The following is a 24,635-nucleotide window of genomic DNA, read 5'->3' on the forward strand; positions in this document are numbered from 1 at the left end:
GTCTGACACTTTGCGACCTTTTGGACTGTAGCCCACCAGGCTCCTCTCCCCATGGAATTTTTCAGGCAAGAATAGTGGAGTGGGTTGCCATTTCCTCCTCCAGGGGATCTTCCCAACCCAGGGACTGAACCTACGTCTTCTCTGTCTCCTGCATTGCAGGAGGATTCTTTACCTGCTGAGCTACTGGGGACACCATTTGGATGCATACAGACATTCACTTTACAGCAAATAGTTTTACTTGCTTTAAAATTTGTTCAGTTTTCTTTGCACTTTATTACTTTTTTAAAAAATTTTTATTGGAATATGGTTGCTTTAGAATGTTGTGCTCATTTCTTCTGTACAACAGAGTGAATAAGCTATACTGTATAGATATCTGCTCATTTTTGGATTTCCTTCCCATGTAGGTCACCACAGAGTGCTGAGTAGAGTTCCCTGAGCTATTCAGTAGGTTCTCATTAGTTATCCACTTTATACATCATATCAATAGTGTATATATGTCAATCCCAGTCTCCAATTCATCCCACCTCCACCTTTCCCCCCTGGTATCCATATATTTGTTCTCTACATCTGTGTCTCTGTTTCTTCTTTGCAAACAAGATCATCTATACCATTTTTCTAGATTCCACATATATGGATTAATATATGGTCACACTTTATTCTTGCTGATTTCTAAAGAATCATTATAGAGTTTTGCTTTAAGAAACACGCTTTAATAATATAATTCAGTGTTTGGAGGCCTACACCAATTGTCCCCCTGTATTTAACAGTACACTGAAAGTTCCTTGGTCAAGTATTTTAGTATCCTAATTATAAAATAAGGCATTTTGCATGCTTATTAAGTTTTAAGTGTTGTTACAATGTCATTGAATCAATGTCATGTAACTCCATAAGGAACTTGTTCACATGAGGAGGTCTAGCTTCATATTTTTATCAAGATTTGCAAACAGTATTTGGTCTGGTGATATTCAGTGTCTGAAGTTTACCTGCACATACTCATATTTCTGTAATTCAGCCAGGAAATAGAAGTGTTTGTATAATTAACTGTTTTCTTTACCAAATAATTGATGAGAAATGTGACAGTGTTTATTCCTTTTCCCAGAGATTTAGGTATAAAATGTCTCATTAATGATAAAATTTTAGAACATAAAGAGCTTTTCCTTCCATCTTTAGATATTTCCCCTTGAAGAATGTAAAAATTTCTACTACTTTGATTAAATTAGTCATAGTATACATTTTTATAAGAATTTCTAAAACATTTAAAAATACTCCTTGATTGATCTTAGATGAAGAACCAGATAGAAAAAATTTAAAATAAAGATCATGAATGCATAACTGACACTTTGGGTTTTGTTGAATCTAACAGTCCATTCAAGGAACACAGCAAATCATTTAAAAGATATAGTCAATTTTTCATCAAACTGAACCTTAGCTTTTTTGGAACTGGCTATGCATATAAATACATCCAAGACCTAAAAAAAGGAAGAAAACAAAAGAGAAAGCACAGTCTGTAACTCTACCTATGTTATTCTTAACTCTGCTTTTTCACTTATATATCTCTGCTTATTCTATTTGTAATGGATTATTCACTGTTATTGGCAAATGTTAATGACTTCTCCATTGTAAATAAAATTTTAGTAAGAAGTTTATTAGTTACAAGGCTAAAAAAAAAATCAAGAAATTCTTCTGCCACCTTTCTTCATCGGTCCCATCCACTGACTGTCAGTGTGGCCAGAATTTTACCCTTGGCAATGGTTGCCTCTAAATTTCCTGGCCTGCACTGTCTGCCTCTATCAGAATAACTTCCACTCTCCACTGCCAGGTCCTCAGTCTTTATGTCCAGTCTTGTTGTCTCTCTGGAGCTCCATGCTCACTTAATCAGTTGCCTGCTGGGCTTCATGTGAACATCCAAGCTCAAGCTACTCATTGCTGGATTTCTCTGTACCTGAAACCCTTTGCCCAAGATGCCTTCCCATCACCATTCAGTTCTCCCATCAACTGTCTGAAAGCCATCCTGATTTCTTCTCTCTACACCCACATTTAACCCATTGCTATGTCTTAACAAAACCACCTCCCAGGTATTTCTCGACTTTATCCTCTTCTCCCGATAACCTGCTATTGTTTACAGAGGTTTGAACTTGCCTGAACTTTAGTGGATCCCTCCTAATTGTCTCTCTTTTTATACCCTCTTCCTTTCAGTTTATTCTCTATACTGTCCTCTGAGCTTTGTTTCCAAAGCATCAAAACTTTCCTGCACTTCCCTGCCTTCCCCCTCCCTCTGGTTAAAATTCACAGATGTTCCCCCAGTGCTGAAGGCACGAAATACACTGAGACTGCTGATGAGCAAGGACCCTGCCCACCCATCCATCCACCTCCTGTCCTGTCACCTGAAACCCAGGGCTGTGTGCCTCTTCCTTCAGATGACCTTTGTGAAGACGTTCTCTCTCTGGACATCCTGTTCATACCTGTGCATTCAAACATGGTCCATCTGTGAAACTTCCCTAAGATAGTGGTTAGGTACTATGACCGTTTCTCTCCCATAGCACAGTTTTTCCTCTAAGGCTGTCTCCAGTGCCACTGTCTAGCTGTGCTGATCTTGTCCTACAAAGGGCTTCCTAGGTGGTGCTAGTGGTAAAGAACCTGCTTGCCAGTGCAGGATATATCAGAGACCTGGGTTGGATCCGTGAGTGGAAAAGATCCCCTGGAGAAGGAAATGGCAACACATTTCAGTATTCTTGTCTGAAGAATCCCATGGACAGAGGAGCTGGTGGGCTACAGTTCATGAGGTTCATGACTGAGCAGCTGAGCATAAGCATGAGTCCTACTAAAGCGGTCCATGGAGTCTGAGATGCAGCTCCTCCTCCACCAGCCAAGCCGTGTGCCTCTGGGGCACAGTCTGCACAGAGGTGCCCTTTGGGTGTAGGCATCTCACCTTGACTGTTTTCCTAGTACCATATGAACTTCTTGACAGCCAGAGTCCTATCACACGAGCTTTGTATCCACAAATCTCAGCACGTAGTAGACATGCAAAGAATGTTTTGTTTTATGAATGCATGAACAAATGAAGAGACTTTTTCAGTGACCTGTCCTGTGTTTTCATTTTTGACAGGTTTAAAATTAGGAATGGAGCAAGACACCTGGGTAATGATCTCTGAACAGGGTGAGAAACTTTATAAAATGATGTGCAAACAAGGAAATCTGATCAAAGACAGAAAAAGAAAACTGACTACGTTCCCTAAATGCTTTCTGGGAAGGTAAGGTTGTTGTCTGGGTGCCTGTGTTTCTTGCAGATTTTCATGATCTCGTGTGTTAACTTTCCTTTAATTATTCATTTTTTCCTAAAAAAATATTCTCCTAAATGTTTTTGAATATTTCTTTACTATCTGCCTTTCCTAGGCCATAATGAGATGAGGGAGTGGATATAGAGTCAGGAATCCTGACCAGAAAACTGAAGGCATCCACGCATTCATCCATGACTTTAGTAATTTCTGATAAAATGTGTTTCAGGGACATGGCAGAGGCTGGGATCAGGCAGAAGCAGGCAGACACGCAGGCAGGCGGGTTTGCCTGTAGGGCACAGAGTCTGGCAAGGACATGAGTGAGGGGCCTGAGAGTCACTTAGACTGAAAGACACACAGTCTAAACTCCCAATTAATTCAGAATTTAGACAGCTGGGCTCAGGATGAAAGGGTATTGATGAAGACTCTGAAAAAGTGGGTCACACGAGGGGCCAGGCACAGAGGAACAGGCAGGGAGGTCACTTCGTTGTTCAGCTCAGAGATCAAACTTGTGCCTTTGGTTCTGCAGATGCTACTCAGCTGTAGGTGGGAATCCCTGCTGGGTTAAGCCAGAGGGCAGGGTAATTGCCTTCAGGTGGCTCTGCTTAGGACACACTCTGTGCCAGCTTCTTCCTGTACATTATTTCCAGTCTTCAAACACATACTTAAGAGTTAAAAAACCTTTATTATATTTTTTAAAGATTAAGAAACTAGGGGATCAGGGAGTTTGACATGTCCAAATTCATAAAACTAGTAATTTACAATGTCAGTGCTATAAAAGTAGACTGGAGAGGTAGTTCAAAACCCAGTCCCCACTCAGATCTGATCCTGCCACTGGCCCGTTGAGAGACTTGTTGTTGTTTAGTCACTAAGTAGTGTCCAACTCTTTTGTAACTCCATGGAAGGTAGCCCACCAGGCTCCTCTGTCCATGGAATTCTCCAGGCAAGAATACTGGAGTGGGTTGCCGTTTCCTTCTCCAGGGCATCCTTCTGAGCCAGGGACTGAACCTGAATCTCCTACATTAGCAGGTGGTTTCTTCCCTGCCAGGGAAGCCCAGTTGAGAGACTGGGGAAGAGTTAAATTTCTCTTTCCTCTATAACAATAGAAATGATTGTATTGCTTACCTGTGATACTTACCAAAATGTCTACTTTTCTTTTCTTCTAGTTTTATTGAGCTATAATTGTGTCAGTTTAAGGTACACAGCATAATGATTTGACTTACATACATTGTAAAAGGTTTACCATAATTAGTTTAGTGAGCATCAGTTATCTCATTTAGATACACATTAAAGAAAGAGAAAAAAAAATTTTCCCTTGTGAAATTCACAGGAGAATGCTTAGAATTTACTGTTAATTTTCATGTGCAATGACAACAGTGTTAATTCTGTTTCAGAATGTCTTCTTAGCTATACAGACTGGAGTCGGCTGCCATTCCCTTCTCCAGGGGATCTTCCTGACCCAGGGATTGAACTCAGGTCTCCTGCATTGCAGGCAGATGCTTTACCATTTGAGCCATCAGGAAAGTCCAACATACAAAATCACCACAGACTATGCCAACTCCCACCTCATCAGAAGAATATAGGCCAGGAGACCCTGTGCTTGCTGGGGAGCAGTGGGGGTCCCTCTTCAATGGGGGTGGTCCTCGCAGCAGGCCACACAACGGCAGCAAGCTGTAGTTGCTGGTGTTGGCTGTGCCCCTAGGTGAAAGGAGAGAGCAGATGTGAGCCCCCTTTGGCTTAAGAGTCCCATGTTGCAAAGAAGACACCCTTTCTCAGAACAACTTCATTGGTGTGACCTCCAAGGTTCCTGTAATACATACACCCTTACTTCAAGAGTAATACTTGATGAGTCACTTCAAGCTGTGGCTTCTCACCAGGTGTTTATAAGTGTGCAATTTAACCATCAGAAACCATTTTGACCACAAGCAGTGTGTTAGTGGCTCAGTCGTATTGGGTTCTTTGTGACCCCATGGACTGTAGCCCTCCAGGCTCTTCTGTATGTGAGGTTTTCCAGATAAGAATGCCACCTAGTAATACAACTGACACTCAAACACTCATCAGATTTCTAGGCAGACAGAGCTAGAAAGCTCACCCAGGCTCAAATTTGTCCTTACTGAAGGACAAAGAGTTCTATTAAGCCTTTACCCACACCATCTCCTCTGGCCACTTGGATCTGCAAAGTGTTGCCCAGAACCCTGGTGACATCGTGGAGACTCAGTAAACATTTGCTATGTTAATTGTAGCCTTTTCCATAACAACATACTATGACCTGAGTGTGAGATGTTTCTGATTCGATCATGGTCCTTTTGGCATGTGCTGATGGGATCTTTCTATTACTTGATTAGGTTCCGTAATAAAGTCACTCATTAACTTTCTTCCCTACCCTTTCTTTTTTCCCCCATACTCCTGCTGCTGCTGCTGCTAAGTCACTTCAGTCGTGTCCGACTCTGTGTGACCCCATAGACGGCAGCCCACCAGGCTCCCCCGTCCCTGGGATTCTTCAGGCAGGAGTACTGGAGTGGGGTGCCCTTTCCTTCTCCAATGCATGAAAGTGAAAAGTGAAAGTGAAGTTGCTCAGTCGTGTCCAACCCTCAGCGACCCCATGGACTGCAGCCCACCAGGCTCCTCCATCCATGGGATTTTCCAGGCAGGAGTACTGGAGTGGGGTGCCATTGCCTTCTCCACCCCATACTCCTAATTTATAGGAATACTTAAAATATGCTTTTTCCCTCACTTATTTGGAAACATTCAGGAATCTGCTAAGATCAAAATGAGGAATTATATTTTAGCTCTGTGCCAACCATTTCAGCCCACATATGGATGGCTGACATGGAATAATCACTTACCGTGTGCTAGGCCCAGTGCTGAGTTCCTGACATTTGTCAGCTCCTTTAATCCCAGGCAGCTCTATGGGGTTGATATTCTGATTAATTCCATGTCATTGAGGAAAAAAACCTGAGACTTAGAGAATTAAATGTACTCATCCAACATCACACAGCTAGTAGAGGCAGAAACAGTGTTTGAATCCAGGCTGTCTTATTGCAAAGTGCATGATGTTACCACTATACCGGATTCTATGTTACTCTTCTTTTGGATGGTTCTTCTTTAATAGAAGCATACAAAGACCTTTAATAGCTTCTTCTGCCTTAAAATGTGCATCGTGGACCAGACATTTATGTTTGAATTTCCATACCCCTTGGTTATTTGACTTTACCATATGTGTTGCTTTTAGTTTTGAAATAAATGGAAAAGTAATTTCCTGACACTTTCCACTGCTTGGCTTCTCTGGCCTCTTTGCAAAAATAAAATTGTTCTGAAATATATTCATTAGTTAACATAAGCATTTAAGCACTAGCTTTTTAAACATGAGCATGATAAAATATTTTATTGTAAAATGTCTCTGTATTGTGTTCTCTTAATGATATCACAGGCCTTTTAAAAAAATACCAGTACTAAGATGAGGGTCTCCTAAGTGTTACAAAACACTGGGGCTCCCCACCCTCTCCCAAAATAGTGAGTGATGTGAGCTGTTCTCAGTGGCCTTTCCCAACCACAGCAGATGTTCATGGTAGACATTTCTGACGGATGGTTTTGTGCTGAAGGGTTCCTTATGGATGGCAGTTTAGATATAGTGATGAATTTTCCAAGTTATTTTAAAATTTGAAAACAAGGTAGTCAGACTTTTCTCTGTCTTTTAGTGTTTAATATTTGTCTATTGGGGGCTTCCTTGGTGGCTCAGATGGTAAAAGAATCCGCCTGCAATGCGGGAGACCCAAGTTTGATCCCTGCGTCAGGAAGATCCCCTGGAGAAGGGAATGACAACCCACTCCAGTATTCTCGCTTGGAGAATCTGATGGAAGGAGGAGCCTGGCAGGCTCCAGTCTGTGGATGGGGTTGCACAGAGTTGGACGTGACTGAGCGACTAACACACACAATTGTCTATTGCTGCAAAACAAATTGTCATATACTTAGTCACTTAAAACGACGCACAGGTAGGTATTCGCTTGTATTTCTGTAGGTCAGAAGTCCAGGTGAGTTAGAGCAGGTCCTGTGCTCAGGGTCTCACAAGGGCAAAATCAAGGTGTTAGCAGGGCAGGGGCTGGGCTCTTATCTTGAATCTTTGAGGAAGACTTCATTTTCCAGCATATTCAGGTTGTGGGCAAAATTTCATCCTTTGTGGTTGTAAGAATGAGGCACCCGTTTCCTTGCTGGCCATTGGAAGTTGTCTATATTCTTGGATATATGACCCCTTCTAGCTTTAAAATCAGCAGTGGCACATTGTATCTTTTCTCTGCTTTTACTTGTTCTCACTTCCTCTTGTGCCACCAGCCTGAGAACCCTGTGCTTCAAAGGGGTCAGCTGCTCAAGTCAGGCCCACTTGGATAGTTTCCATATTTTAAGGTCAACTGACTTGGGATTTTAATTACATACACCAGTCCATTCACAGAGCTACCTAGATTAGAATTTAAGTGACAAACCAATGGATGGAATTTTTGATGGGGGAGGGAGGTGGGTGGAAGAAGCTTTTTAGAATTCTGTCATATAGGGCATGCATAATAGAATTATTTTGTATGCCCTCTTGGAGTTTCAAACCTATTGGTTCTCTGTTCCTGAAAAGCTACATTCAAGACAGTTTACCTCTTATTTTAAATCACTGTTATTCTATCTAATTCTGCTGTTTAGTTATCTTTAAAATCTGTTGTATCTCTCTAGTCCCAAATTTGCTTTTATATGTGTAAAAAGATACTCTAGAATTCTCCCTTTTTGCTTACTAAAGGTCTAGATAAGTTGAATAGTTATTAAATAGAGTTTAGGTAAGTCTGAATGTATGGACATGAGTTTTCTAGACTAGAGTCCAGTGTAAATATATATGGGCCTTACATATACGAAAAAAATGTATGCAAGATTCACTGCAAAATTCCTTTGTATTTTGAGGAATATTCCTTTCATAGCTGCCTGATAAATGCATGGTACAGATAGATTTCCTGGGGAAAAGCATAATGATTTAACTTCTTCATTGGATTTCTGGTGCAGTGAATTTGTGTCATGGCTGTTGGAAATTGGAGAGATTCACAGGCCTGAGGAAGGTGTTCACTTGGGACAAGCATTATTGGAAAATGGAATCATCCATCATGGTAATTATTTTATTAATCACCTATTTAATTTATTTTTCCACAAATTACGTTTGCCTTTGTTGCATTGATTGGTTTAGTTTATAATACTTTTGCACGTTATAGGATGCTTATGTTTTTTTCCAACATCCTAGAGTGTCTCATCTGTATGGAATATTGTTTCAGGGAATATAGGCTTATGCTGATATATTTGTTAACTTGAAAGGAACAATTCCAACATAGGCAAGACTTAAATTCCAGTTAAGAATGATATAGGATTGAGACAAGTTCCTTAACGGTGAGTTCTAACTAGAGTATTTGGGATGCTTCATGAGTGAGGTGGCCTTAGCACTGGACATTGTAGAGTGAATGGAACTCTGACAAGGACAGAAGGACATTCCACCCTGAAGAAGTAGTAGCTCTCAGACAGGGGAGCGTGAAGTTCATGGTGGCCTCTTCAGAACTAGCCCGATGTCACAATGCAGGCCGATCCCTTTCACAGATGAATAGACTGGGGAGAAGGCTGTGATGAGAAAGGAAGGCACACACCCTAACTTAGCAGCTCTTACGTTGCTGACTGTGGTGTGTGGGACTGCTTCTGAAGGACGTGAGGAGCTGATGGACACCTGGAAGCAGAGGAGTGACCAAAACTTGGTTTCGAAGCTGAGGAGTGGAGAGTTAGAGATTAAAGGAGGTCCTGCCTGCAGGGATCCTTCCATCCTCAGGAGAAAAAAAGACCAGGGCCCTGTGCGTGGGCATGATGAGGGGGGTCCATTAGAAGCTGAGAGCATATGTGATACCTCTTTAGACTTGGGAGATGCAGAGTGAGGTAGTATTAGTCACTCAGTCGTGTTCTACTCTTTGCGACTCCATGGAGTGTAGCCCACCAGGCTTCTCTGTCCATTGGGCTCCTCCAGGCAAGAATACTGGAGTGGGTTAGCATTACCTTCTCCGGGGATCTTCCTGACCCAGGGATCAAACCTGGGTCTCCTGCATTGCAGGCAGATTCTTTACCATCTGAGCCGCCAGGGGAGCCCATGAAGAGTGAGGGGTGAGATCAGATTTTCTGTGCTTTCTGTCTGGATGACAGAGGTAGTTAAAGAGGAGGACCAGTGGGGAGAAGATGAAGGATTGGGGACCCTCCTCCTGCCGGGGAGGGTCCAGCAGGAGGTTGAAAACGTGTGGATGTAACACTTGAGGTAGAGGGACAGTGAGGTTGTATTTGTGAATCATTTCAAGAGAGCATCAGGTTCTCAGCACATCAATAAGAAACACCTAAAAAAACAACAAAGCAATGATCATTGAACTAAGAATAAAAAGCTTGAGGAATTTCTCATGCAAAATGTGCAAGAAGAGAAAAAGACAAGGAACTTGGACTAAATACAGATATTTGGCTATGGAGTTTTGATGTTTGTTTTTTTCCCTAAATTAGAGTGAGGTGAAAATAAACTAGACGCTCCCAATTTTCCCCGAGCACAGTAGATGTTGCCAGCATAATGTCCCCATCTACCCAGATAGGAGTCATCTAGCATTCCTGTTCCTTCCTCATGCCATGAAGTCCTGTGAGCCCTACCAACAAACAGGGCACTCATCAGACTACTGCTGTCCCAGGATCCCCACCTTCTTCCCAGTCACCACCTTCTTTGTCCTTGTTTCAGTGTTTGTCCTCCACCCCTGTAGAATACTCTGCAGGAAACAGAGCTGAAGAGACCTTTTAAGGCATTTATAAGATCTAGGTGTTCTCTTGCTTACAGTCGTGTACTGGCTTCCCATTAAACTTAAAAACAAGTCCAGGCTTTTTACCTAAATCTCTTACCAAGGCTCTTGTACGTAGCCCTACACGATAGAGCCCCTGACTTCCTCTCTGAGTTGTCTGTACCTAGCTTTACATGGTGGCCTCCCTGACCTTCTGTCTCTTCTTTGAACACTCCAAGATGACTTTTCATGTAGGATCTTTGCTCTTGCTATTCTCAATCAACAATTGCTTAGTAATCCCTAATAAATGTCGGGGACCTTTCTAGGTCCTGGAGAAACAACAGTGAATGAATTGGCAGATGCTACTGTATTGTGTCTCTTCTTCCATGACACTCTGCCTTTTAGAATCCTACCCAGTCCCCATTATTTCAATAAACTACTTTTAGATTTTTGACATTTTCTTCCTGGACTCCTTACCACTCTCTGAAATTGTCATGTTTCATTTATTTCTTCGTTTAATATTTCTCTCTTTATCTCCCATCCCTACTCTAGACCTCAGTCAAAATAAAGCACCATGAGAATAGGAGCCTTGTGTGTTAATTTATAGCAAAATGCCTACAATGCCCAGAATATATAGTTGCCTCATTATTATTTCCTGAGTGAGTGAATAAATGAATGGCTATATTTTGAACTAACAGATAATACCGAGAAGTTGTATATGATTTTGTACCTGGTCCATTAATGCCATTAAAACTCCATTTAGCATTCAGTATGCTAAAAGCATCATCTAATATCTTATAAGTTAAAAGTGAAAAGATACTGAGCTGGATGGCTTTCCTGTTTGTGTTTGCCTTTCTCTTCTAACCCCACCTTCAGGTATATATTTGGGACAAGGATTGAATGTATTTGTTTTATCATATAGTTTATTGAAGATAAAGGAGGCGGCACATAAAGCAGTTTTGTGTATGATCATTAACAGTCAGAAATGATTATTCTTTTCCCATTCCAGAGTGCATAATTCCAAGGACTATGCATTACCCATAGAGCAAGGAAGGGAAAGTCTGTTTATGGACACTTGTTTATTCCGTTCCTTACTGATTCTTTCCTTTTTTCTACATGGCAGATATTATGCTAGGTACTTGAAGGTGTGTGTACATGAATCAGGAATATTTTTTCTATGGTCTGATGGTTTGAAGCCCATCTTTTTACTTTGTTCATTATGAAATCGAGCTGTTGGCGTATCTCCTTTCAGAGAAGACAGAAATCTACTAGGTTAGGAGAACTAATTTTTTGCAGGGACTATTGAGAAGGAAAGCTGTATTGGTTAGCACTAGCTGCTGTAATAGGAGAAGGCAATGGCACCCCACTCCAGCACTCTTGCCTGGAGAATCCCATGGACGGAGGAGCCTGGAAGGCTGCAGTCCATGGGGTCGCTGAGGGTCAGACACGACTGAATGACTTCCCTTTCACTTTTCACTTTCATGCATTGGAGAAGGAAATGGCAACCCACTCCAGTGTTCTTGCCTGGAGAATCCCAGGGACGGGGGAGCCTGGTAGGCTGCCGTCTATGGGGTCGCACAGAGTTGGACACGACTGACGCGACTTAGGAGCGGCAGCAGCAGCTGCTGTAATAAGTAAACCTTCCCAATACATTATAGAAGGCTCACATTATAGAAGCTAATTTTTTACTCACATAAAATTTAGTTAATAGTGAAGGATGAGATTGTGGTATTTGGTTCTGTAGAAGGTTTTGGCGCCTGATATAGCCTCGACCATCTTCAATACAGTGTTCCTAAATGTCACCTTGGAGGAACGGCGGAGTTTTTTGTTTGTTTTAAATAGATTTGTGCATTTCCCATTGTATATCATTTTTGTGCACATACCTGTGGACACAACTCAGATATGTGATTGCTTCCCTGATGGCTCAGCTGGTAAAGAGTCCACCTGCAATGTAGAAGATCTGGGTTCGACCCCTGGGTTGGGAAGATCCCCTGGAGAAGGGAATGATACCCACTCCAGTATTCTGAACTGGAGAATTCCATGGACTGTATAGTCCATGGGGTTCCAAAGAGTCAGACACGAATGATAGACTTTCACTCACTCACTCACTTGACTGTAAGTGACTCCTAAAAATGTCCTGTAGTTGCATATGCAGGAAAAACAGAAGCTAATGCAATTTGGTAGTCAGTTATTTAATTTCTGCCCCTGAGGCTTAGCTCCTAGGTCAATATAAAATCAATGAAATTATATGAAAGCTAGAATAATCATAATACATGTGTTAATGTTTTACAATGATTTCTGCGAACAGTAGTCACAGAAATCACTTTTAACACTTTTATTTTCAGTTGAGGTTATTGTGACTACTGCTGCTAATCTGAGTCACTTTTCCTTTATGAATTAGAAATAACACAAAAAAATAGTCTTAAAGCTATCTGTCAACAATGGATGCTGCTATTTAAATTGTTTAAAAAATTATGGATATGCAACTTTTTATACTTCTGTGTGATGAGTTAACTATATTTTAGAAAGAGCTACACTGTTTGCTACAGTATTTTCTTTTTTGACTATGAGATACCTTGTGACAGATAACAGAATATTGGAGAAGCTTTATTCCCAGTGCTGGAAAGGTCAGGGCATGGAAAGAGGTTGTCCTTTCAAAGGAGCTGTGGAATTATTTTCAAGTCAACTATCCTCTCTTGCTTTATTTCAACATAGATGACCCAGAAATTGTATGAGGAAGAGTTGCTGGTTTGTTTAGTGAATTGAATTCTAAAAAGTGAAGAAAGTGAAAGTGTTAGTCATTCAATCATGTCCAACTCTTTGCGACCCCATGAACTGTAGCCTGCCAGGCTCCTCTGTCTGTGGGATTCTCTAGGCAAGAATACTCTAGTTGGTATCCATTCCCGTCTCCAGGGGATCTTCCTGACCCAGGGATCGAACCCTGGTCTCTTGCACTGTAGGCAGATTCTTTATCATCTGAGCCACCAGACATGACTGTTATGGGTGGAAACTGTTATTACTTTCCCTGAATACATGAATAGCTAGGCAGACATATTAAAGTCACTTTTAAGTTGGTACAAAGTTGATGTGGAATGATACTTATTCAGTATCTTCATGAACATAGTCATCTAGGGTCTGACCAGTTCAGGACTGCTAAAAGATCTGGAAGAAATCACAGAGGGAACCACCCTTATTCATTTTAGTAATATAAGTATCAAAATATTTTTAACTACCTCCTTCTAGAAAGAGAAAAAAATCAACAACGTAAACTTTTTTTTTGAATGGATATCATAATTTCAGTGCTAATCAACTCCCCCCAGGCTCAGTATTGTCTCCAATAGGAATACAATTTTGAAAAGAAAGTAGTAGGTGAATTCTAAATTAATATCTATTTTGAAATTTCAAATACAAGAACCCTTTGATTATTTAACTTAAAAGAATTGAAATATTTATAATATGATTAACTCTTTTTTTCCCCTGAGACATCTAGCACTGAGTAGACTCCATGAATATTGTTTGATTTTGATGACCTGTGTTATTACTGTTACTAGCATCTGATCAGCTGCAGTGTCAGATTTCACATGTTAGAACTTTTGTCACTGGAAATAATGTGTTTTTTTTTAAGTGTTCACAATTAACTAATAGAGGTTCTCTCAAAGTATGGTTAGAGAACACATTGCAATTTTACATTAATAATTTTATTAGGATGAATAAATAAGAGCCAGACAGGCTAGTTTCATTAGTATGTGATTTCAGCTGCATTTTAGTGAAAATGGAATTCCTAAAATAAAGTTGAATGAGTCATCTGTTTTAAAAGGAACCAGGAAAAAAGAAAAAAAAAGTCGACTATTATTGCTATATTCACATTGCAAATATTGCTAGGAACTTCATCAGAGGCTGAGCCTTGCTAAACTGGGAATTCTTGGGTTGGGACAGCATACACTTTCTCTGTGGTAGGTTGATAATGTTCTTCTTGCCTGGCTCTATGAATTTGCATTAAAAATGCTTATGTGAGAATTCTGAGGGCTCATTCGTTATAGCCAGTGGTGTGCTGAAGTTGGCTGGTACAAGCTCTAGAGAGCAGATGATTAAATGTTTTTAAAAAATTGCAAGCTGATTGTTAAGCACAGCTATTATTAAAATGAAATGATGTAAATATATAAGTACATACATTATAAATTTAATATATTCTTAAATCTCATCACTTCCTAATTCTTTTACGACATTTTATTATTTATGGGCTTGGTGTTATTTGTATCTACCATTTTTTTTATGGTGGGAATACTAAATAATCCTGTGTCACTGCACATATAATTCTGTGTTTAGTGACTTTATTTGGGGAGCTTGAAATTGGCCAGTGTGGGAATTTTTGGTACCATGGATTTTGACAAATTATACACATCAGTGTTCCTTCTGCCTCATCACCAGAGAGACAGCTGTTAAACATTTGCCAGTACATTCCTGGTGATGCCCAGCAGTGCACAGTTGTTTAAAAGATGGTATTAAGCAACCTTCCTCGTCAGCTAATAAAGCCATTCCCTCCTCAGGAAGTTCGGGAGAATAAATTTCAATGCAGAACTATTACAATTTTTCTAAGGGAACAACTACAAGTTACAGATTAAGCCAAGAATTATGATCAAAATCACAAGAGTTTACCTTACAGTGAAGGACTCCATTTTTGAATAGGTTGACCCACCACTTCCTTTATTGTGGCGGGAGACCTTTGGACCCAAGTTTCCTTGAATTTTGGAATATCAATATAATCATTTATTTCAATGACTCTTAAGGGATAAAAATGAGAATTATTAATAGGCAGATTCATAGGAGAAATAAATAACAAGTTCTGAAACATGTTGTAGGATTTCAAAATATTTCTTTCGATTTTGTTTTTCTTTCACATATGTTTTTCTTTTTGACTTAACCTAAAAAAAGAGATGCCAAGAGGTGATGTTATCTTTTTGGCAGCAGCCATGTCTCAGTTTTATGGCTGTTAAGTCATTCATTTGGTTTGGATAGGTTAGGGTGAAATAGCTGAAACTTTGTATACGTGTGTGTGTGTGTGTGTGTGTGTGTGTGTGTGTGTGTTACAAGTCTCTTATTTTTCTTATGGATTCACCTAAAATGGTTTATTAGAATTAATCCTGACAGGTTTTTCTCTCCCTTCAACTTTTTTAGCAAAAAGTAAAGGTCAAAGTCTTCTATCTAATCATGAAAATAGAACCCATTGCAATAAATTGTCTTTTCTGCAAATGTTGCATTCCTGGTAAAGAAACATTTAAATGTAAACTCTTTGAGATTTAATTTGAGGTTTTTCCTTTCTAAAACAATTATTTTTTTTATTAGACTACCTATAAAATACTTCTGGAAAAAAGAAAACTTGAAAGTTTAGTAGGAGTCTTTATAAATATGAAAATCTTATCCTAAGAATGAAAGTGAAGGGTGACCACTCTCATTTTCCATTGAAGAAAAAAAAAGTTAAACAATGTAAAAGAAAAGCATTTGTCAATGTAAGAAAACTGTTAAAAGTTTGTTATCAGTTACATATTGAATTTATCTAATGTACTCTGGAGATTTACACCCAGGATAAATGGTTAAGATTGGTGTATGTGTGGTCTTGGCTTGATTGCTGTAAGATAAGACAAATAAATGCTAAAACTCACTTCTGGGGCTGAGAATCAAATTATGACTCACTAGCTGGAGTATCTGCTATTTTAAGGGCACTTTTTGCTTGACTTTGTAGCATTGTGAAGAAATAGAAAACACATACTCATTTATTAAAGTATATATATATATACTATGCACACACAGATACTATGCTAGCTGAATGTTGCTAACTTCAGTTTAGTTCTTCAGTGCTTCTATGGAACTCGTAACTATATCACAAAATCTTATCATTAATCTTACTGTTGAAATACTGGATTAGCATTACTATGTTAGGGAAACAAAAGCTTTTGGTAAAACTAAAAAGTTTCAGTATTTGGGAATATGTGTTTTCCAAATATGTTTTTATCTTCTACTTTTTAGATTGTCAGGATTTTAATATGCTGTTCTTATATTTTTAGTTACAGATAAACATCAATTCAAACCAGAACAGATGCTATATAGATTTCGTTATGATGATGGAACCTTTTATCCAAGAAATGAGATGCATGATGTGATTTCAAAGGTAATAACCTCTCCCACAACCTTTTATCAATTGAAGAATTCATGTTGTCCTACTGAAAGCAAGGTAAAATTTTGTAGGGAGACCAAAATTCTTCTGGTATAGGAAGTTTTTATGTGACATATGGAAACACACCTCTTGGTATTTTCTTGCCATTATAAGAATTGTATTGTTAGATCCTACTGTTTTTTTTCTCTTATCTTGTTCTAATGCAGTTGCATCACTCAGAAGATTATATCCATTGAAAACTATTTTACATGTAGCAACAAGTGGTCATGATACTTGAATACATTTAACAAAAATACAAATTATAAAATTCATGAAATATCATATTCCTTTGTACACTTGGCAAACTCTGTATTGACATAAAATGATCAAGTAGAATGGTCGGTCATTGCATAGATTTATAAATAATCTGTTTGCATTATATGTTGAAATTTTATATTTTAAGAAAAATAATATTTAAGATATTTGTCACATGTATGTATATATGTCATATGTATGTATATGTATATACACATGAATGCATATATGTATATGTGTATATATATACAAATACCTATATGTATATACATGTATATATGTATTTAGTTCAGTTCAGTCACTCAGTTGTGTCTGACGATTTGTGACCCCATGAACTGTAGCATGCCAGGCTTCCCTGTCCATCACCAACTCCTGGAGATTACGCAGACTCATGTCCATTGAGTCAGTGATGCCATTCAATCATCTCATCCTCTGTCATCCCCTTCTCCTCCTGCCTTAAATCTTTCCCAGCATCAGGGTCTTTTCCAATGAGTCAGCTCTTCACATCAGGTGGCCAAAGTATTGGAGTTTCAGCTTCAACATCAGTCCTTCCAATGAACACCCAGGACTGATTTCCTTTAGGATGGACTGGTTGGATCTCCCTGCAGTCCAAGGAACTCTCAAGAGTCTTCTCCAACACCACAGTTCAAAAGCATCAATTCTTTGGCGCTCAGCTTTCTTCACAGTCTAACTCTCTCATCCATACATGACTACTGGAAAAACCATAACCTTGACTAGATGGACCTTTGTTGACAAAGTAATGTCTCTGCTTTTGAATATGCTATCTAGGTTGGTCATAAGTTTTCTTCCAAGGAGCAAGCGTCTTTTAATTTCATGGCTGCAGTCACCATCTGCAGTGATTTTGGAGCCCAAAAAACTAAAGTCAGCCACTGTTTCCACTGTTGCCCCATCTACTTCCCATGAAGTGATGGGACCAGATGCCATGATCTTAGTTTTCTGAAAGCTGAGCTTTAAGCCAACTTTTTCACTCTTCTTTTTCACTTTCATCAAGAGGCTTTTTAGTTCCTCTTCACTTTCTGCCGTAAAGGTGGTGTCATCTGCATATCTGAGGTTATTGATATTTCTCCTGGCAATCTTGATTCCAGCTTGTGCTTCTTCCAGCCCAGCATTTCTCATGGTGTACTCTGCATATAAGTTAAATAAGCAGGGTGACAATATACAGCCTTGCCGTACTCCTTTTCCTATTTGGAACCAGTTTGTTGTTCCATGTCCAGTTCTAACTGTTGCTTCCTGACCTGCATACAGATTTCTCAAGAGGCAGGTCAGGTGGTCTGGTATTCCCATCTCTTTTAGTGATCCACACAGTCAAAGGCTTTGGCATAGTCAATAAAGCAGAAGTAGATGTTTTTCTAGAATTCTATTGCTTTTTCTATGATCTAGCAGATGTTGGCAGTTTGATCTCTGGTTCCTCTGCCTTTTCTAAAACCAGCTTGAACATCTTGAAGTTCATGGTTCATGTATTGCTGAAACCTGGCTTAGAGAATTTTGAGCATTACTTTACTAGCATGTGAGATGAGTGCAATTGTGCGGTAGTAGGAGCATTCTTTGGGATTGCCTTTCTTTGGAGTTGGAATGAAAACTGACCTTTTCCAGTCCTATGGCCACTGCTGAGTTTTCCAGATTTGCTGGCATATTGAGTGCAGCACTTTCACAGCATCATCTTTTAGGATTTGAAATAGCTCAACTAGAATTCCTTCACCTCTACCAGCTTTGTTCGTAGTGATGCTTCTTAAAGCCCACTTGACTTCACATTCCAGGATGTCTGGCTCTAGGTGAGTGATCACACCATCATGATTATCTTGGTCATGAAGATCTTTTTTGTACAGTTCTTCTGTGTATTCTTGCCACCTCTTCTTAATATCTTCTGCTTCTGTTAGGTCCATACCATTTCTGTCCTTTATTGAGCCCATCTTTGCATGAAATGTTCCCTTGGTATTCCTAATTTTCTTGAAGAGATCTCTAGTCTTTCCCATTCTATTGCTTTCCTCTGTTTCTTTGCATTGATCACTGAGGAAGGCTTTCTTGTATGTATGCATATGTGTATATATGTATATTATATACATGTTTATACATGCATATGTATATATGTCACTTGTAGGTGAAAAATTAATAACACAAATTAATCCTATTTTTAATTGTTCAGATCATATTATTTTTATGATATAATGTAACATTTGAATAACTCTCAAATAGGTTAAGATTGCATAATAATTTCAGAACAATCTATTTCTAAATTTCATTGGTATGTCCATTGACTAATTTTACTTGTTTTTGACATATCTTTATTTTACAACAGGGTGTACGATTATATTGTCGTCTTCATAGTCTGTTTACTCCAGTCATAAGGTGAGTCTAGTTTCTAAGTTCTGGGCAGTTTAAATAGAAATATTTATATTGCATATTAGGTAAATATTATTAAGCTGAAGTTAGCTTATTTTATTTCTCTTCCAAACGTGAACATTTTGCTTTTAAAGATTATTTTAAGTAACAATTTATCTTAAAATATTTCAAAATTTTCTGGAACTCTAATTATAGAGTTTCTTCTACTCTTTTTATTCTGATTTCTAAAATTAATTGTCATTAATTCATAGTAATGAGAAGGAAATGGCAACCCACTCCAGTGTTCTTGCCTGGAGAATCCCAGGGATGGAGGAACCTTGTGGGCTGCTGTCTGTGGGGTTGCACAGAGTCGGATACGACTGAAGCAACTTAGCAGCATAGTAAATTACAGGCTTGATAATGAAATTATCCACAGTCAGTTAGTATTTAATAAATAATAGTTGACTAACCAGAGAGGATTTACTAGTGAATATTTACCATTATGATTACTTGTATATTAATTTTTTCAATTAGACTTATAATCAAATCTTTGACTTGTATTTTCTGTCACAATATTTTCTTTTAATCATCTTTTATTGAACAAAAAAGTTTTGCACTTGAAACTTAAGAATTAATTTGGATTTAATAATTTTATCAGTTTTTCTATACCATGTTTTTACTTCTGAAGAGATATGCCTTTCTGGTTTCTAAAGAGAAATTAGGATTCATTTTCAGTTTATCCTTTTAGAAAGATAGCAGAAAACTTTGAGTTTGTTGTTATGATTACTAATAGAGATAATCAGGAGGAGAATTGTATTTGTAGTATATACAAACTGATAGAACTGATATACTGTAATGTAATATTAAATTAATTTCAGATGGCCAGATTTCATTTGGAGTTTATTGACTAAAACATATTTTTCAGAACAAAAAAAATGAATGTATGATTTCTAAAATGAATGTAGAGACTTTTCAGTCATGGATATGGAATCCAGGCGTTTGATGGACAGTGTTTCTATTTTTCACTCTGGCTTCCTATTCCAAGGAAATGCAGAGCTTAAAAAAAAAACATTCCAAAAGTTGCTGAATAAGTGTTGGAATGCCTGCACTTCAGATCCTGAAAGAGAAAATAGAATCTTACCTATTACCCCTGAAAATGCCCTGTCCATTTTCACAAGCAGGCTGCAAACAGTAAAAAAAAAAAAAAAAAAAAAGTGGAAGAAACCAGTATTTGTTGATTCTCTGCTATATTCCTGGCATAGACATTCTGTAAATATTTTGGATAACATAATGCTAAAAGATGGTTACTTTATAATAGCACATGGTTTTTTTGTACTTGTATGTGTGTTCAGTTGCTCGTTTGTGTCCGACTCTTTGAAATCCCATGGACTCCTTTGTCCCGTCAGGCTCCTTTGTTCATGGGATTCTCCAGGCAAGAATACTGGAGTGGGTTGCCGTGCCCTCCTCCAGGGGATCTTCCCAATCCAGAGATTGAACCCAGGTCTTAAACTAATAGAAACCGATACTGGATTATTTTTTCATGCCGTGTGTGTGTCTGTGTGTATGTAGGTTTTACATATGAGAAAATGTGTTCTGAAAATATATTTTAGCCACGTGAGATTTTTTTATCCAGAAAGTTGTATTCTAAAAGAGCTGATAAGAAGGAATTGTTCTTTGGCTAGAAATGACAATGGTTTATGAGTTGTCAAGGGTAAATTTATGGGGAAGAATCCCATAAAGCAGATGGAATGTGTGATAGTCATGCTTTTAATATGTATGAACTCAGGTTATGAAAAGAAAAATGACTTGGGTGAAAAAATCCATAGGCCCACATGTATTCTATAAAAACTACCCTGTCCTTCTTTTTGACACGTATGGAAGCCAAAATGAAATGGGTAATGGGGTGTCAGAAACGGAGATAGATTTTAAAAGATTTTTTTAAAAATCTGCTGTTGATTACTGGCTAACCTAGTACAGTCACTATTAAAATCTCAGGAATTTCAGTCATATTTTGGAGAGCTTTTTATGAGAGTGGATGAAATGAAGTCAATATTAATTGTAAATTGCTGACAGAAGTTAAAAGAACCGTGAATATAGCCAGTAATTATTTGTCACGTCAAGTTGATTGCAGTTTGGATTTTTTTTTTTTTTTGACATTTTGAAAGACTCTCCTTTTCTCATTCCATTTTTATTCAGGCCAGCAAAATAAATGAATCATAGATTTCTGCCCTTGGGGTCTTGTTCTGATCATAAGCACTTTGTAGTTAGTTAACTAGACTTTGAAAGATTTCTCAGATCCGGGCACTTCTGCAGACAGGAGAGTCTGCTCTCGGTTCCCTTGGCTGCCTGGGAATGTGGTGTGACTAAGGCCATGCTCTGATCAGACAAAATGACAAGGTTCTTCGTATGTTTCCCTCTGGGGAGGCCTGAGGTCTGCCACTACAGCTGAGCCAACTGAATCATCCTCCAGGGCAAATCTTGCCTACCTGGAGAATTCAAGAGCAGAAATGCAAAGGGTGGCTTTATTCTCTACATGTTGAGGAGTTCTTTCATAAACCCTACTTGATTTAAAGGGAAGGAATTCTGTTTTATTATTATTTTATTAATGATCAGTTGTATTTCTAGCCAAGTTATTACCAGATAACATAGCAGTAATAATCAATTTGGATATAAGAAAATGTGAAAGAAGAAATGTCCTGTTTTGGTATCCTTATGGGTTTCTTCTCCTGGTGTGAACTGATGAAGGGAATTGTCAGGTGTTGTGTAAACCTTGTAAAGCTCCCTTATTTACATGTTTGTGGGGTAATCAATTCAGATTCCGTCCAGTAAACTTTTCTGTTGCACGCTGATACTAAATGAAGTGTTCCTGGTGCTTATTTATCCTCTCTTTCTTTCCCCCTTACTTACCCTCTTGCTTAGTGTTTCTGGTTTCTCTTTCCTTTGTAGAGATAAAGATTATCACTTAAGAACCTACAAATCTGTCGTTATGGCCAACAAGCTGATAGACTGGTTGATTGCACAGGTAAATAGACGAATAGAAATTGCTGAGTTACCTTCATGGCTGCTTTAAACTTTGAGGTGATTTAGGTATTTTAAAAACTCCCTACTTGCCAATGAGACACAGTGAAATGAATTGACCAAGTTCATACAGCTGGAATGAAGCAGAATTAGGATTTGAACCTGGATCATCTGATTTCAGAGTTTTCAAACTTAATTTTTATGCTGTATTGTTTGGTGATTCAAAAATATCAGCTGAGATCTATTCAAAAGACTAAGTGTAATTTGAATATTACTAAAGAAAAGGTGTGTATATGTACTAAAGTTTCTCATGTTTTATTTACAGATTTTTTTTTTAAGGTATCAAATGTTTAGTCCTAGCAAGTTATTCTAGTCACCCTGTGCCTTCTTCTCTGTTAGATGATAATTGTATCTTGATATTATGAGCTTTGGTATCCATCTGCACACATTGTAAATAAGAAAGTGCAGAATTTGTTGTGATTGTCACTCTGCTTCTCAGAGTGTGGGAGCTGACAGCTGGTACTGAGAAAATGTTATTTGCAACTCAAGGCATCAAGCCCATTATATATTCAAATATAAATTTATTTAGATGTTTTATCACACTAGATTAACTAATAAATAATCAAATGTTTTCCACGGGTTAAAGGAAAGGCTAAGAAAACTGATATTTGCTTTGACAGAACTTACTGTTTTAGAGAAGGTAATATGGCTTGGTTGAAATGTCATCATTACATTTGGATATTTGAGTCAAATTAGTTTCTTGTTATTGAAGAAAATCACCTACATCTTTTGTTACCCGTGAATAATAGTATTTGATGCTCAGTCATGGAAATGTCTATTTTTGCCTTAAATATAAATGTTTAATTTGTACTTGATTTATCTGTGCACATACATTTTGAAATTTTTATTATTTAATATTAACTTCTAGACTATCCAGGAATACTTGGTTTTGCATTTAGTATTTAGATATTTTATTGACAAATTAAGATCTTAAAGCAAACAGTTCTTTTTAAGATAAAACCCAAATTCAAGTGTTCAGTGGGTTTACTAGTGTGAAAACCATTTATAATATGATGATCAGTGCGTGTCATTGGGATTGGTTCTATGTTTGGTAATAGAGTTGAAATTTCATATAGAAATTATATTGTTACAGAATTCACATGAATTCTTCTATGTTGTTTATGTGAGGAAACTGAAGAAAGTTTGTTTTTTTGAAGCAAAAGCTAATACTTAATAAATATTTAGAGTTCTGACAAAGGAAGTCAGTCATCAACTTTTTTTTTTTCCTTTTTGGCACTTTTACTTTCCAAGTATGAACATTCAGTTAAGTTCAGTTCAGTGGCTCAGTCGTGTCCGACTCTTTGCGACCCCATGAATGGCAGCACGCCACGCCTCCCTGTCCATCACCAACTCCTGGAGTTCACTCAGACTCACGCCCATCGAGTCAGTGATGCCATCCAGCCATCTCATCCTCTGTCATCCCCTTCTCCTCCTGCCCCCAATCCCTCCCAGCATCAGAGTCTTTTCCAGTGAGTCAGCTCTTCTCATGAGGTGGCCAAAGTACTAGAGTTTCAGCTTTAGCATCATTCCCTCCAAAGAAATCCCAGGGCTGATCTCCTTCAGAATGGACTGGTTGGATCTCCTTGCAGTCCAAGGGACTCTCAAGAGTCTTCTCCAACACCACAGTTCAAAAGCATCAGTTCTTCGGCACTCAGCCTTCTTCACAGTCCAACTCTCACATCCACACATGACCACTGGAAAAACCATAGCCTTGCCTAGACGGACCTTTGTTGGCAAAGTAATGTCTCTGCTTTTGAATATGCTGTCTAGGTTGGTCATAACTTTTCTTCCAAGGAGTAAGCATCTTTTAACTTCATGGCTGCAGTCACCATCTGCAGTGATTTTGGACACCCCAAACAGTGGGGGGTCCAAACAGTGGGTTTCCACTGTTTCCCCATCTATTTCCCATGAAGTGATCTTCGTTTTCAGAAAGCTGAGCTTTAAGCCAACTTTTTCACTCTCCTCTTTCACCTTCATCAAGAGGCTTTTCAGTTCCTCTTCACTTTCTGCCATAAGGGTGGTATCATCTGCATATCTGAGGTTATTGATATTTCTCCCAGCAATCTTGATTCCAGCTTGTGCTTCTTCCAGCCCAGCGTTTCTCATGATGTACTCTGCATATAAGTTAAATAAGCAGGGTGACAATATACAGCCTTGATGTACTCCTTTTCCTATTTGGAACCAGTCTGTTGTTCCACGTCCAGTTCTAACTGTTGCTTCCTGACCTGCAGGAAGCAGGTCTTTCTCAAGAGGCAGGTCAGGTGGTCTGGTATTCCCATCTCTTTCAGAATTTTCCACAGTTTCTTGTGATCCACACAGTCAAAGGCTTTGGCATAATTAATAAAGCAGTATGAACATTAGAAGACTAAAATAAGTTGCTCAAAACCCAGACCAAGTTGCAATTCTCTTTTACTTCAGGTTTTCTTTCTGGTCTGTTATGACAGTGCCTGTAGAAGTGCTTGTGCATAGTAGAAATTGAAATGGACTAGGATACAGGTCGGAGAAGGCGATGGCACCCCACTCCAGTACTCTCGCCTGAAACCTGGTGGGCTGCAGTCCATGGGGTCGTGAAGAGTCAGACACGACTGAGCAACTTCACTTTCACTTTTCACTTTCATGCATTGGAGAAGGAAATGGCAACCCACTCCAGTGTTCTTGCCTGGAGAATCC

At 38.7% G+C, this 24,635-nt stretch overlaps 1 protein-coding gene across 1 annotated transcript in view; it reads left to right on the top strand.

Moving 5' to 3' along the window:
* Positions 1-24,635, top strand: part of PREX2 (phosphatidylinositol-3,4,5-trisphosphate dependent Rac exchange factor 2) — a 305,433-nt gene that overhangs the window by 108,486 nt on the left and 172,312 nt on the right. The window contains exons 10-14 of the mRNA XM_040261348.1: positions 3,107-3,251; positions 8,310-8,410; positions 16,144-16,247; positions 18,865-18,914; positions 21,834-21,909. Of these exons, the coding sequence (XP_040117282.1) occupies positions 3,107-3,251; positions 8,310-8,410; positions 16,144-16,247; positions 18,865-18,914; positions 21,834-21,909 (476 nt within the window). The remainder of the gene's footprint in view (positions 1-3,106; positions 3,252-8,309; positions 8,411-16,143; positions 16,248-18,864; positions 18,915-21,833; positions 21,910-24,635) is intronic.

This window comes from Oryx dammah, unplaced genomic scaffold (genome assembly GCF_014754425.2).
Source record: "Oryx dammah isolate SB20612 unplaced genomic scaffold, SCBI_Odam_1.1 HiC_scaffold_19, whole genome shotgun sequence".
NCBI lineage: Eukaryota > Metazoa > Chordata > Mammalia > Artiodactyla > Bovidae > Oryx > Oryx dammah.